Source organism: Heterocephalus glaber, unplaced genomic scaffold (genome assembly GCF_053883595.1).
Source record: "Heterocephalus glaber isolate CG9 unplaced genomic scaffold, H.glaber_assembly_v1.0 deba00001452, whole genome shotgun sequence".
NCBI lineage: Eukaryota > Metazoa > Chordata > Mammalia > Rodentia > Bathyergidae > Heterocephalus > Heterocephalus glaber.
The window spans coordinates 24,520,204-24,535,311 of NW_028258302.1; the positions used below are offsets into that span (position 1 = coordinate 24,520,204).

General features: G+C 56.9%; 1 protein-coding gene across 1 annotated transcript; it reads right to left on the minus strand.

Annotated features, from left to right (window-relative positions):
• Positions 1 to 236: 236 nt before the first annotated feature.
• Positions 237 to 14,812, minus strand: Efhd2 (EF-hand domain family member D2). The gene is made up of 4 exons (XM_004850328.4): positions 14,417 to 14,812; positions 2,821 to 2,968; positions 2,060 to 2,194; positions 237 to 1,766 (listed from the first exon to the last, which is right to left on the minus strand). The coding sequence occupies exons 1-4, from the start codon at positions 14,725 to 14,727 to the stop codon at positions 1,635 to 1,637; spliced, it is 726 nt and encodes a 241-aa protein (XP_004850385.1). The 5' UTR covers positions 14,728 to 14,812; the 3' UTR covers positions 237 to 1,634.
• Positions 14,813 to 15,108: the final 296 nt, after the last annotated feature.

Genomic DNA, 15,108 nt, shown 5'->3' on the forward strand with positions numbered 1-15,108 from the left:
GACTTTTCAGTTCTCTTGCCTCAAAGAGGAATAAAAGCAGCACCCCTGCCATGGGCTGGCTGGAGAATCGATTAATGGGCAGAGGGCTTCATGTAGGCACCAAAGCCCAACTTCTCCATAGGGAGAACCCCGTCTTCCCCACACCTCAGGCATGACTCCCCACACTCAGATGACTTCATCCTATCCCCTTCTTTCCCTGCCCTCCGCCCCACTAACCAGCAAGAACCACACACACATAAGAATATAGAATTTTATCTTATTTTAGTTAAAAAAAATAATCGTACCACCGAATGAAGAAGTAGCTTTTTTGGGGGGAGGGTGAGAAGGAATGAAAAAAAAATATAAAAAGCCAAAAGCCAAAAGAAAAAGGAGATTTATATTCATCTGTATAAACATATCTGCTAAGGCAAACGCAATCCAGGGAGAAGGCTGCGCACGGGCTAGGCACCGCCGACGTTCTGCAGGTTCTGAGGCCACAAAAATAAAACCTCTTTGAGTCCCGAGGGAGCTCCGGGCGCTCCGGGGGAGTATACTAAAATAAAGAGTTATCGATTGATCGAGTTTAAAAAGCGTGACGCTGTCATGACGCACACCGAAAGTTGCATAACTGTGGCCTTGAAGGCCGTTCACTTGTCTGGACTGGGTTCACTTGTCTGGACTGGGTGACGGTCACAGTTTCACGACACAGCAAGACAGACGGACACACACAGACACACACACGTGAGCGAGTGCATGGGGGGGCTTGGCCCATCTGGCGATGGCATGGGGGCCCCCATGTGTCCTAGGGGCAGGTGTGACAAGCAGGAGCCGCTGGTGACAAAGCGGGGGCATCCCTTGGGAAGGAGGGTGTGAAAGGGGCCAGGCCCTGCTCCCCGCAGTGGTGCAGACACTTCCAGCCCATCTGGGGGGGCCCAAGGAGTGGGGGTGGCGCCAGTCTCCTTCCTAGGGGCCCAGACCTTCCTCCATACCCTTCTCCCTCCACAGCCCCCCAGGACCTTCAGGGCATGTTAGGGAGCAGTGTTTCACCCCATGAGGCCTGGCAGAGTGCAGGCCGGTGAGGTAGATTGGCACAGTGACCCCTCACCCTGCCGGGCTGGGCCCCATCTCCATATCATCGTGGAGTGCCAGGGCCTGGGTCCCTTCACCAAAATACCCTTCCCATCCAGCAGGCAGAGGGGCAGAGCTGGAGGAAAGGCCCTGGGGTGGGGTCTTGTGCCTGCTGTGGGCCCCATGGGTCCTGCTGTAAGGCGACAGCAGTGATCCTTCTTGTGTCTGCTCCTCCCGTCCGGTAAGGGGCAGTGGGGGGCTCAGCCTGCTGGTTAGAACAGGTGGATGGGACAGGGGATGGGTGAGGGGGCAGGCAGGCACGTGAGCACAGAGGAACCTTGGGCCAGGGTTGGGAGGTGCAGGGGTGGCCAGGGAGGCTGGGCCAGGCAGGGGTGGCACTAGGGTTGCAGCCGCAGGATCAGCAGAAGGGAACAGGCAGTGGCCGGGCAGTTTGAGAGACCCCTGGATGAGCTCCATTCACAATTTAGGTTTTCAGTAGCGGACTGTGCTTGCCTCCCACGCATACCCTCCCCCTCTTTCGCCTGCCTGCGCGGCCAGGACAGGGCCAGGCAGTGGCTGTGGCCTGTCTACTTGAAGGTGGACTGCAGCTCCTTGAAGGCCGCTTTCCGCTGCTTCAGCTCCTCTGCCTGCTTCTTCCTCTCCTCCTGCTCCGCCTTGATCTCCTCCTCAAAGCGGCTGGACACATTGATGGCCTGCACCTGGGGGCGGGTGGAGTCAGAGCCAGCAGGGCCTCCATACCCATCCTTTCTGCACCCCTTGGCCAGCCTGGTGAGCTGTGATGAGCTTTCTGAGCCTCAGTTTCTCCATTTGGAACCTGGTACCCTGCAGCTCTCCCCAAGCCAGGGCTGAGGGTCAGTGTCCCCAAGGGGACATGCAGTTCCAGACCTGCTCTGCTGTCCCCCAGGCCCTTACTGCTGAACGGCCCATGCACACCCCATGGAAGTCAGTGTAGACGGAAGGGGCCCGGATGCACGAGGCCCCCGCTCCTTACCTTGGCCTCGAAGAAGCTCTTGGCACCCTTGACGCCCTCAGTGGAGACGTCGATCTCGGAGAGGCGGGCCAGCACGTGCAGCCCGCTGTCCTCCTGCAGCTCCCCGGCTGCCGCCTTTCGGAAGATCAGGAGAAACTGCAGAGGGAAGGGTGTGAGGAGTCAGGAGGGGACCCCAGGGGCCAAAGTCCCTGCCACACCAGGCCCAGCCTTAGGCTTCTGCCCACTGGGAGCTGAAGAGCTGGGTCTCACCCCTCTGTGCCTGTCCCTCCCTCTCTGGGTCTCAGTTTGCCCATCTGCACAATGGGAGGCCAGGCGACTCATCTGCTCTGTCCACATTCAGCTCCCGCTGACAGCCACAGCCCACTTTTCATCTCCCAATGCTCCCCAAACATTTCATTTGTTTCTTTTGTAAGGAAGGCTCAGAGACAGCAGTTGCCTGAAGTCTCAGTGCCAGAAGGATCCAAACTTGTATCCTCTGACTTCAAAAGGCTCCCTAGGCTGCCTGCACCTTCCTGCCCCTCTCCCTGGCCTCTTTTAGCTTCCAGCTGGCTTCCCCAGGCCAGGACTCTCCCAAGGGCCCCCCTACAATCTGTCTCATGCTCCCTAGGGTTGAGTGTCATTGCCACCTGGTTTTGAGACCCCTTTTCCTTCCCGGAGAACAGAGCAAGGACCAAGATTCTGAGTGTGAAGTCACCCAGCACTGTGACCAGTCCGCGTCACTCAGGGACAGAGGGGCTGGTCTCCTGCTGGCCAAGGCTCACCTCCCGGAAGCTGAGCTTGCTGTCAAAGTCCTCATCCACTTCCTTGATCATGTTCTTCAGGCCCAGGTGGGTCTGGGGAGCCCCAAGTTTCTCCATCATGAGCTTTAGCTCCATCAGATCAATGAAGCCATCTCGCCCAGCGTCGTACCTGTGAGTGCAGACAGAGGCCTAAGGACATCTCAGTACACTTTAATATCTGAGGCCACAAGGTTAGTGAGGCCACAAGGTTAGTGCAGGAATCCTAGGGGCTCAGAGGATGCCTCCTCCCATTGTATTGATGCAGGAGATGAAATATGAAAATACTGTATCTCCCAACCTGTCAGATGTTTGATATGACAAGTTTGTGATTTCTAAAAAGCAAAGAATGAATTTTAGGAACAACAGAGGTTAAGAGTAGGAAAATATTTATCTCAGGATAGCTTGTGAGAGGCAGGAGGAGACCTGAATGGGTAGCTGGGGACCCCACTTTACAGGGGAGTTTTATAGAACAAAACTCACATGGGTTACAGCTATAATCACCCAATAAAGTTACAAGTACAGTCGCTTGGGTAATAGTGATTCGATGGGGAAACAAGTCACATAACAAGTGTGCATGGAAAGAACAAAGACTTTTTCTAGGAAATGATGGGTCTGGAGGTCTTGGTCACTTAGCAGGGTGACTAATGTCTATCTAGACTTCATTAGGCCAGGTATTTGTCTTTTGAGGAAGTATGCAGGCTTGGTCATTTTGTGTCTATCTTGAGGCCAGGTCTCTAACACATGTCTCTGGCCAGTTGTGATATGTAGCCCTGACTGCCTATAACATTTCTACCTAACTTAGCTGACTATAATACTGTCATCTGTCATGGGTGGAAGGGACCTCAGCCCAGGCAGAGCTCTGACACGTGTAATGATGGGGAACTCACTGTTCTGCCTGACAGCTCCTGCATGGTGGACAACGCTTTCTACCAAGTCTGTAGCACAAGGAAACTGAATCTACAGCCACTGAGTACTAAAGGTGACAGGACTGAGTGGTGAGACAGAACCCAGAGCCCACAGGGTGTGGACCCATCTCTGAGATGAGCCCTCTGTCTCCAGCAGTTCCTGGCTATGGGCATCGCCATGAACACTGAGGAATCTCTCAGCCCACACCTTGGCTCCACTTCCGGTGGGAGAGCTTGTGGGCCAGGGCAGGTGAAGGCTTGCTGTGGGGGTTTCCTGTGAGCTGCAAGATGTCTCCAGTGCCCCCACTCCCCACCCCTGTGCTGTGACAGCCAAATGTGTCTTCCAGGCATTAGGACATATAGGGGGATAACCACCCCCAAGTTGAGAAGCACAGGCTATAGGACTGAAAGGTGGCCACTCGTTTTTCTGTGCTGGGAATCAAACTTTAGGACCCCAGCTTATGTGCAGCCCCTGGTGCAGGGAGGGTAAAAAGCACCCAATAGGAGCTGTGGGTGTTGCATGAATAAATAACCCATGGATGAACACAGGGCTGCCTGTGCCTGTGGGTCTCTGCCCATCTTATCAAGGAGGGAGGCCCAGGCAGGGCCAAGGGTCACAGCAGGAGGGGCAGGCTTGGGGCGTGGCAAGGAACAAGCCATGCGCTGAGCTCTGGGAGTGGCGGAGAGTCCGGGCAGCCTGGCACAGGGACAGTGACTCAAGGCCTCTGGCCTGTACCCTGCCTTTCCCTCTTCTACCCTGAAACCGTAGGCGTGGGGGGAGGGCTGAAATGTGGCCTCTAGGCCAGTCCCCTGCTGGGGGAGGCCACACAGCCCTCTTATCAGGCTGTCCAAACACCTGCCCTGCCTGTCTCCCAGGACAGCTGGGGAGGGGGTGGGGTGGCAAACAGGCTTTCCCTGCAAATGCAAACTTGTGCAGGCCCAAGACCTCCAGGTGGCTGAGTGACAGCACTGTTGGAGACAGTGGCGAAGACAGAGAGGCTATGTCCTGGGACCTTGGACACCCTAAAGGAACACACAACTCATTCCTGGACTGTCTTTAGGCATCACCTGCTCCCTCCTCTAGTTAGACATAAGCTGCACGCCTCATAGCAACTGTTTCCTGGCATCTGCCTTTGTGCTGGAAAATTCACTTAACCTCTCTGAGCCTACAACTGGCTCAGAGATGTTAAGTGACCTGCCCAACATCACACAGCAGTCAGGAGGGGATAGGCTTCCATCCCAGGTCCATCAGGCTCATAAACAGGCATATTTGGTCTGTGTCCAGCCCCCTGCCCGTATCATGGGGCCACCTGCAGAGCACAGACTGTGTCTGCCTGGAGAAGAGGGGAGCATTTGGCCCAGAAATAGTTCCCAAGAAAGTTAGTGGTTGGAAGTGACAGCACAAAAAGATGGGACTTGGGAACCCTGGAGGAAACACCAGGTCCCCAGGCTGCCTTCTTGCCCTAGGGAGAGGGTTGGGTGGAAGTAGACAGGCAGAGGGGGCTAGGAGACTGGGGTGATGACAGAGTCCCTCCCTGCAGCTCTGTAGCACCTGGGCAGCAAAGGTGCCTGCCCTGGGCTCAGAACCCTCCTGTGCCTGTCAGGCACACCAAGCCCCCACCTCTCTCTGGACTTGGGCTCCAAGGTAGCTCAAGGTCAGCGGGAGCCAGGCTGCCTGGGCTCCTCACCAGCACAGCCCCGTGGTCCTTAAGGGTGCCCAGATGCTGCTAAACAGCACAGGACACAGGTCAGTCCCCCATAGATGGCTCAGCCCTGGTGTGAGTGGCACTGAGGTGAAGAAGCCCTGATGGGGCGGATGGTGCTGCTGACGGGGAGGGTGGACTGAGCTTGGACCTGCTGAGCACTTCACAAAGATCCTGGCACAGCACACAGACCTGCTCTGTACATAGCAGCTACACCACACTAGTGAGGGTTCATCTGTGCTGACCACTTGCATTTAAAGGCCCTGTTCTCCACACCCCTGCAAGGTCAGGGGAGGACCAGGGACTCAGACCCAGGCCTAGGTGCCCCATGACCACTCCCCTCTGAGCCCCAGCTGTCTTCACTGCTGGAATGTGTAAATTTCTCCCAGAGATACAGCAGAGGAACAAAACCCACGTGGTTTCTCAGAGGAAGTGCAGATAAAGTGTCCAAACTTGGAGGGAACTTAGTTTCTGGATCATCTACTCCTGGCAGCTCCCAGGCCTGGCTAGGCCGAGGCTCAAACTGTGGTTTGAACAGTTGCCTGTATCTATCAGGGGCCAATCAATTACCGGGGCGGGGCTCCCTCCCTGGCAGGCTCCGGCCCCAAGGGGACAGTGCAGGGGCTGGCCTCGGTGCCAACACATCCATCACCAAGGCCAGGAGGAAGCAGCCTTGGAGGGGCTGTTCCCGAGAGCCCCTGGGACCAGACACCGCCAAGTGGCCTAGGCCTGGGGTCAGCCCGATGGCAGATGGCCTTGTGGCGGTGTGCTCAGACCTGGATCCAAACCCCAGCTCTGCCGTCTGCTGGCTGGTGACCTTGGCACCAAACCCCACAGACCTCAACTTCCCCAGGCACATCAGTGACTGGCATTAGCACTGAGATGAGGATCAGAAGAGCTGATGGGAATTTTATACCTTTAGTTCAGAGCCTGGCCCACAGGAGACATGAATACATGCTAACAGCCGCCAATTATCATTGCTGTTCCCTTCTGCCTTTAGGATTAAGGAGTAAATGCAATTATGGATTATAGCTATAAAATGGCCAGCACATAGTAGGTACTTAAAGCCTGTTATTTTCTTTATTATAACAATGGTTGTTATATGGACTTTTTTTTTTTTTTTTTTGGTCAGACATGGGGATTGAACCTAGGGCCTTTGGACTGAGCTACATTCTCAGCTCTTAAATTTTTTAAAATTTTGAGACACAGTCTCACTAAGCTGCCCAGCCTGGGCCTAAACTTGCAATCCTCCTGCCTCAGCCTTCCAGAGTGCTGGGATTATAGGTATGTGGTACAATACCCAGATACATTAAGTACTTTACACATTTAGTATTTAAAAATGGTGATATTGGTAATGATGAAAAATACACTGGCTTCTCCCAGGGGCTCCAGTCCTGACAGTGCAGGGCTGGGGGGAAAGGCTCATGCGGGACTGGCCTGGTCCCACCATCTACTCCTCTACAGCCTAACTGAAAGACCCTGCAGCCTGGGAGCAGTGGAAGGGCAGAGGCTATGGGACAGGCAGGAGAGGAGCTTACCCTGTCTCTCTGCTCTCCTTCTCTGAATGAGGGAAGTGACGAAGGGGAGACTGTCGCTGTGCAGCCTGCAGGTAGAGTCCTGCATATGCCTGGCCTGGGTGGACCTCTCCTCCAGTGCCCTTTTCCCTGAGTGGGGACTGAGGCTCAGAGGGTCCAGGAGCAGGGAGGTCACCCCGAGGATCCATCCACAGCCTCCATCTGCTTCCCATTATGGAGTGGCTTGGGGACCAGAGAGCAGCCAGCAGCCTGAGGTCACACTGGATTTCAGATTCTGCGGGCTGGAAGCTTTCTTTCTCCCCTTGTCCCTGTCCCAGAGGGTCCCATATTCTTGGGCTTGGGGGACTGGGAAGGCTGGGCTGAGAACCCTGCGTGGGGCCTGCTTGGGAAGCCAAGGCCATCCAGCAGGACGAGCAGCAAAGCCTGCAGGCTGGGAGCTCAGCACCTTTCTCCATCCCCAGAGGGAGGCTGCGGGCCTGGCATCATGCCCACATTCCTACCCGCCTCCCCTGAATAGTTCTCAGCAGCTGCTGCCCGGGACACTGGTGACAGAATCCCTCCCATCCCCCAGGCAAGTCCACACTGGCTGCCAACCAGCTCTGGCCCACCCCACTGGCTGTTTCTCTGCTCCTGGACCCTACCAGTTCTGATAACCAAGGGGCCTTGGTCAGCACTGGCTACTCTGCTGAGCCTTTACTACCCATGTGTTTGGCACCAGATCTTTATAAGAACTCTGCAAAGCAGGCATAAACATCCCCACTTAACAGATGAGGACACTGAGGGTCAGAAAGGAAGTGAACTGGCCAAGGTTAGAGGCAACAAGGGTGTAGCTGGAACTCAAATCAGGCCCGACAGAGAAGGTGCCACATCCTGCTGCCTAGGGAGTGTATCAGAGTACTTCAGGGTTGGAAGGCCATTTCATTTCCTGTCAAGAGGATCAATGCAGTTTTCCTGCTTGGTCTCTTGATTACCTCCAAAGCCAGGACACTCACCTCTTCCCTAATGAGGCCCCTTTTGGCTGTGTCCTTTCTCTGCACCCTGATGACAGAATGAAGCAGCCTTCACAGCTGCTGCACAGTCAGAGGAGGGGAGCAGGTGGCTTGGGAGCACAAGGGACCCCAATTCTATCCCCTTTCACTGGTGGCCTTCTGGGAGTGCAGGGCCCTGGGTGGACAGGCCACTGGAGTGGGTGTTCTTTAAAGGCTCAGGAGCCTGCAGTCCCACCTGGCTTTGGACTCAGAAATCAATTAACATTGTTAATGTCTCCCTTTGAGTAAATGTAATTATGGATATAAAACAGGCAGCACATAGTAGGTGCTTACAACCTACAGATTCCATTATAATAGTCCCCCTTCCTGTCTTGGGGAGGCGCCAGTGTCTACTGTGTCCTGAGAAATGGAAAGGCAGGTTCCTTAGGGGCAGTTAAATTCTAGATGACAGAAAATTCCTGACCTTGCCAGCTGTTGTGGCCAGCCTGGCCCCGCCCACCTCCCAGGAGCAAGGCCCAGCTGGCATCACATCGTAGAGGGCCAGTTCTGTGCCACCCCACTACCTGACCACGGGGAAAGCCCCTCGCCACTTCCCCTGGAATGTGACCTTGACCTGCCCAGGGATAGCCAGGGGGGTGGGTGTGAGGACAGAGGGAGAGAACCAGGGCCCTCCGCTCTGAGGATCGTGGGTGCTGTCAAGGCTCGGGGTCATCCTGACCTTGTGTTCAAGCCAGCCTCACGCTGAGCCAGCCATGGAGGGCTGTCTCCTCCACCACCGCCTCCTTCCCTGCTCTTCCTCATAATGGTGCTTATTATGATGCTGATCATAAAAGCATTTATTGAACACCCCTATTATTATTTAGCTTAATGTTGACTCCATATTATTCCTGAACAGCTCAGACAGATGAGGTAACCTATCTAAGGTCACCCTTAGGCAGGTGGCAAGAAAAGCTGTGGGCTGGCCTGACCACACCTGGGGTGTCTGGTTAAGATGCAGACTCTGTTCTGGCAGGGTTGGGGTGCAGCTGATAAAATCCTGCCTTTGCCCCTTACTAGCTGTGTGACTTTGGGAAGTCACACAGCCCTTCTGAGGTGCAGCCTTTGCCTCTGTAATGTGGGTGATGGTAATCTTGTTGGGTGGTGAGAAGACTCAGCGGTGGCCTGTGAGGGGCCGAGTTCGAGGATGGCCACCTCTGTGCTCCAGACTGCCTGGCCTGGCCTGGCCCTGACTAGCCACACCTGCCTGGCACCAAACTCTCCTCTCCCCTCCTTGAAAGGCGGAAGTCAGCCAAGGAGAAGGCAGCCGCGCAGCCGGGGGCAGTCAGCTGCGGGAGGGTGTGGGGATTGTCCCTGCTGAGGCAGCAGAGTGGCTGCACCTCCTCTGGTTCGGCTGGCCTTGGGGAAGGGCCTCTGAGCTGCCTCGAGCCAGTGGGGTCCAGGCTTTTCCAGCTGAAGCCAAGCCCAGACCTGGCATCCAGGCAACAGGAGCAGAGGAGACAAGACTTGGAAGAGGAGGAGAAGGCAAGCAGGAAGGTGTAAGTCAAGGGGGACCCAGAAGTCCCCAGAGAGGGTGAGGAGAGGTGATTCAGATGTAGACAGGAAGTGGGCGGAACACAGTGGGCCCGGGCTCGGGGAATCCTCTCTCCCCAGGGTGCTGGGCAGCTCCCCGAGAGAGGTGAGCCCTGGGCTGTGGCAGGGAGGATCCAGTCTCTGCCTCCATAGAGGGCTCCCCTGAGACTCTGGGGACGTCTTCACCCCCAACCAGGACTACAGTCCACGAGGCTGCTGGGGGCTCCCCGCAGGTGCACCTGGTTCTAATCTTGCCACCACACCTTAAAACCTCGAGCAAGTGACACAATCTCTTTGAGCCTCCATTCCCTGATCTGTCAAGTGGGGACAATGTCACATCTGCCTCCTTGTGCCAGTGTGAGGGTCAAATTGATCCCCAAGTAGCACAAATCTGTTCCTTTGGCAGCTGCAATAACCACTTAACATGAGGACACAGGACAGGGCTGGCTGCAGCGACAGCCTCTGGTCCATGGCAGGAGTAAGGGGCCCTTCCATTCCATCCTCTTTAGCCCCAAAGACCCGGGGACATCACCATTCTCCATGAGACTTTAAGCCTCTCAAGGGCAGGAATTTGATCCCTCCCTCCATTCTCTGGAACTGGCACATAGCAGAAGCTTAATAAGATATTTGTTGGGCAAATGAGCAAGTGGATGGAACCTTATTTTCCATAAACATCATCCATTTTCATAATCAGCCCGCAGCCCAGACACTGGCTGGGCTTTTTCACACCCAATCCTCAATCCTTTACCAGGAAGGCTCTGTAGCCCCAGGGGAAACAGAGGCTCAGAGAAGCCCAGTACCCAGTGGCGTGGGGACAGGCAAGTGCTGAAGTCCCAGTTGTATGTCATCCCCGGGCTATTTGCTCTTCCCTTTTTTCTGCCACCTGTCTTCCACATAATTAAGTGATAATGAATTCATTTCTCCACTTTTGTTATTTATCAAAATAACACTTTTGTTATTTATCAAAGCCATATGTAGCTGCCAATCAGAGTCTGTTTGGCAGGAGGAAAAGAAGATTCTCATAGTGGGTGTCCGTCACTCTGGTCCAGAGCAAAGGGTTGAGGCCAGCCTGGCACCTGTGTCGGTTAAGTAGAGGCAGCCAGCAGCCGATGTGGGGCTGTCTTGGTGTCCACCCTGGTGATCACTAACCAGGAGAGGGCTACATTAGACTGGGGATGACGGTGACAGTAACTTAGGAAGTACTTATTCTGCGCCAAGTGCTGAGTTAAGTACTTTCCAGCCCTATGAAGTGGGTACTATTTCATCTCTGTCCCAGGGTGAGGAACTGAGCCACAGACAGGTTTAAGGAACTTGCTTCAGGGCCCACACATGGGATTGGAACCTAGGGGTGCAGGCTCCTCAGTCCCTGCTCCTTACACTGAGGGAAGGGAGGAGAGGGTGGCTAGCCTCAAGAGCCCACTAGGGGAAGAGTGGCCAGAACAAAAGGGAAGCCTGCCTGCCTGATGCAAGGGGTCATGCGATGAGGCAGGGAGGAACTGGGGCCAGGGCCAGGCTGGGTGCGAACTAGGCCACCTTCCTCAAATTCCAAGGTTGCCTGCCTTTCAGCAGGTCTCAGCTTACAGAGCAGAGCCCTACTGCGCCTCACCTAGGCTGTGCCAACCAAGGGTGGGTGTCTCTGAGGGTCTGTGGGGCCACTCATGCTCCTTCCTAGAGGGAGGGAGGAAGAAGGAGGGGGGTTCAGGGTGATGGATGCCCCTGAGGCCACATGAGAGGCCGAGCGTCCAGCTCCACAATGTGATGCCCTGTGTGCCCTGGCTGGACCCTGTGTGTGTCATCTCCAAGTCCCTGCCCAAGAAGTGGGGACCACAGTCCCCACGGTGCAGACAAGGACGAAGGCCTCCTTGTGACCCTGAGCAAATAACCACATCTTTCTAGGTCTCAGTTTCCATTTCTTTGGAATGAGGAGGAGGGCAGAAGCCAACTCTCAAGTTCCTGGAAGAAGTCCATGGCTATAAGCATGGAGGTCAGCGACGGCACAGAGCCCTCTGTCCCGGAGGGTGCCATCCTCAGGACGCGCCCGCAGGATCCACACATGGTTCTCACATACAGAAGGGCTCAGAAATATGAAGGGCAGTACCAAAGGACCTTGGTAACCCTCAGATACAGCCTGCTCCTATAACAGATGGGGAGACTGAGGCCTGGGGAGGGCCAGCTGTCTGGGATGGAAGGCTGGTTTCCCAGCTGTGGCCCCTGAGGAAAGGCTGGCTCCCAGTCCTCCGCCCACTGTCTCTGTCTGCTTCTTCCTCCCTGCCCTCTGTTCTCAGCAAGGCCCTGGCTGCGTTGCTGTGGCTGTGTTCCCTGGGCCCTGCTGGGACCCAGGAGGCTGCAGGCCCACTTGGGCAGTGAAAGCAGAACGTCGGTTTTGTCCTCCATGAGAGCCAGTCTGTTGGCCGCTCACAGCCGGAGCTGGGCTGGGCTCGGCTGGCACAGTGAAGCCTTGTTTCCTTGAATACAAAATCTGCAGCCTCTCACCCTCGCCAAGGCCCCCAGCGGGTGACACTTCCTTCTCTAGAGGTCCAGCTTCCTGGCCCTTTCCTGTCCCCTTTCCCCCTCCCGACACCCCAACAAGCAGTGCTGGTGCCAAGAGGTGGGTAGCTTGGAGGAGTTCAGCTTCCCCTAAAGCCTGCCAAAGCACCCCTCACCAAACTGGCCCCCACTGAAACGGTTTGCAAACACAGATTCAAGACCCTTCCCCCATGCCCCTGCCAACCAAGCTTCAGCCTCCATGCCCTGCTCATTTGGGGGTGTCTGGGTCTTCCCAAACTGCTGGGGGGGGGCAGAGATGCCATGGAATCCCAAGAGAAGGAGGGCTCTGGGGAAAGGAGAAACTGGGGCTCCTGTTAGATGTGGGTACATGATGTGGAAAATCAGCCATTCATCTGGAAGATGTGAATGGAAGACTCTGGTGCATAAGATAGGAAACCCAAAAAGGAACAATATAGGCTTTGAAGTCACAGACCCTGGTTCAAGTCCCAGCCCCACCATTTTCTAGCTGTGTGGTCTCAGCAAGTTACTTGACTTGTCTGTGCCCCAGTTCCTCATGGGTACAAGGGTGATGAAACAGCTCCGAGTTACGGCATCCCCGGGAGCCCCGGTGAACTCATTCCGGCTTCAGTCCTATCAAGGCTGGGATCTGTCCTTGTACAGCGCCTACCTCTGGGCTCTCCCATGGGCAAACTCTACAAGGAAGTCACTCTGCAAAGCCACAGCTACCCCCGGGCTCAGGCATTTTCAGTCTGCTCTTCCTGAGATATGGAAACCCCCTCTCCTGGCCTTCTCTGCTAGCTTTGAGGAACAGGGCCTGGAGTCACAGCGGGGCTGCTCTGGCCCTAGACTTCATACAGGAAGGTCCTGGGCAGAAGGGCAAGGATTTGACTCCCAGAAAAGTATGGAGCTTCCAACCATGAGACTGGGAACCAAAACCCTCTTCCCCCGCATGAGGGCTGAATGCGGAAGCTGCAGATGCGGCTGGAGAAAGGTGGGGAAGAGCCTTCCTGAGCCTGTGGGCTTGCATATGCCCCTTCCTGGGCTTCCTGCTCTGTGTCTGGGCACTGTCAGCTGTGACCCCTCTGCCTGCCCAGCCAAGGTGGGGCCAGGCTCGTCACACCGCTCCCTTGACCTCGAACTGCCTGTGCCTGCTGGGCTGGACCTCTGGTCTCTCCCAACTCAGCCTCGGCCTCCAGATGGTCCTTCCCCCTTCTGATGCATTCTGTCCCAGGACCAGGGCTGCCCGCTCCCTGGGAGCCAGGGCAGGGGACAGCCACCAAAGGGAGAGGGACCGCACTTTCACCACCACTGGGCACAAACATAGCTGGAGGAGAGTGGCTGCCCATCTCATGTCCCAGTAGCGTGGACCCAGGGACGGACCCAAAGAGGAACTGGGGCCCTTTCTCTCGTTTCTCCCAAGAATATCGTTTTGTCTTGGGGTGGTGGTGGAAGGGCTGTGCCCACCAGCCCAGGGCTGGCCTTCTAACCTGGAGAGAGCAGTGTATGGAACTGTGGGATTAAAGGGCAGGGCTGGGAGGAACTGGGCATCAGATAAGACAGGAGTGGGCCTGGGGCATCCCGGACGCTTTGTAGGGAGGGAAGGAGCAGGAGGGAGGGTGGGGGCCTTCTGGTGGAAGCAGAGAAGGGTGCAGGATTGGGTGGGGCAAGAGGAGGAGGCAGGATGGGGGTGGAGGGGACTAAGCCCAGAGGGGACTCAGCCCCAAGGGAAGACTGCAGGGCAGTTTGCTCCCAATGCAGTGGGGGACAGTCTCTGCCCCCAGTTTACTAGTAAACGGTGAAAAACTCGGGTGGGGGTGCCGCTGCCAGAACCGCGTCTGGGGATCTAAGCAAGCAGAGGAAATGAAAGAACCCCAGGAAAGTGATATGGCATGGGTGCAGGCAATGGTCCCCCACTGAGAGGCACTGGGGTGCGTCTCTGACCAGCGTGAGTTGGGGTGGGGGTTGGGAACGCGAGTTGCTGGGAGTCCTCGGTTTCGGTGTGGACTGGGGGTGGGAGGAAGGGTCATCAACAGGCAGAGGGGTCCTGGGCCTGGGGCTGGCACCGGTATGTGGTAGTAGCGGGGTCTCGCGATTACCTGGAAGGAGCCACGGGTCCCCGGTGTGGGGGCTCGTGGTATATGGGGTATCCCTAGGAGGAGGGGGTCACGTGCCAGGGGCCCAGGAGCTCCAGAGCCAGACGCGTGGTGGGGTGGCGGGTCTGGAAGCCTCGTGATGACCGGGAAGGGGCTGCCGAGTTGGGGTTCTGGGACGCCTGGCTGGTGGCTGGGCCCGGAGCGGCGCGGGAGCAGGGGATAGGGGTTCGGGCCCGCGGGAGGCCGGGGCGCGGGGTGGCGGGGCCGGGCACTCACTGCTTGAACATCTTCTCCATGTCCTTGATCTGCTTCCTGGAGAACTCCTTGAACTCGGTGTAGGGGTTGAAGACGCGGCGGCTGGGCGACTGGGGCTCTCCGATGCCCTGGTTGAGGTCCGCGCGCCGCAGCAGCTTGGCGCTCAGCTCGTCGTCCGCGCTGCCCAGCGCCTCGGCCGCCTCGTCGGGCGCCCCGGGGCCCTCGGCAGCCGCCGCTCCGTTCAGGCCCGGCTGCCCTGCTGCATCGCCGCCGCCCTCGCCTTCCATTTGCAGCCGCCGGCTCAGCTTGGTGGCCAGCTCGTCCGTGGCCATGGTGGCCCGCGCGGCGCTACTCGGCCCGTACCCTGCTCGCCGCTCGCCGCTCGCCGCGCGCCGCGCGCTTCCTCTTCCTGACACTCCCCGGCCGGCACCGCCCCCGGGGTGGGACTTCAGGGACGCGCGCTCCGCCCCCCCTCCCGCGCCCGCGCCCGCGCCGGGGTCCTTTCAGTCACCGGGGGTCTCGCGTCCCCGCCGTCACCAACCCCTGGGGGACTGCGGAGGGGAGTGTCGTGAGAAGCCATCGCACACCCCGATCATGGCTTTAGGGGGGTAACTGAGCCGCGGCGAAAAGGAAGAGGGGTTACTCGGCCGAAGTTTGGGTGGGTGGGGGTCGAGGGCTTTGGGTATCAGCCCCCAGCCCCTTCTCTGGAATCT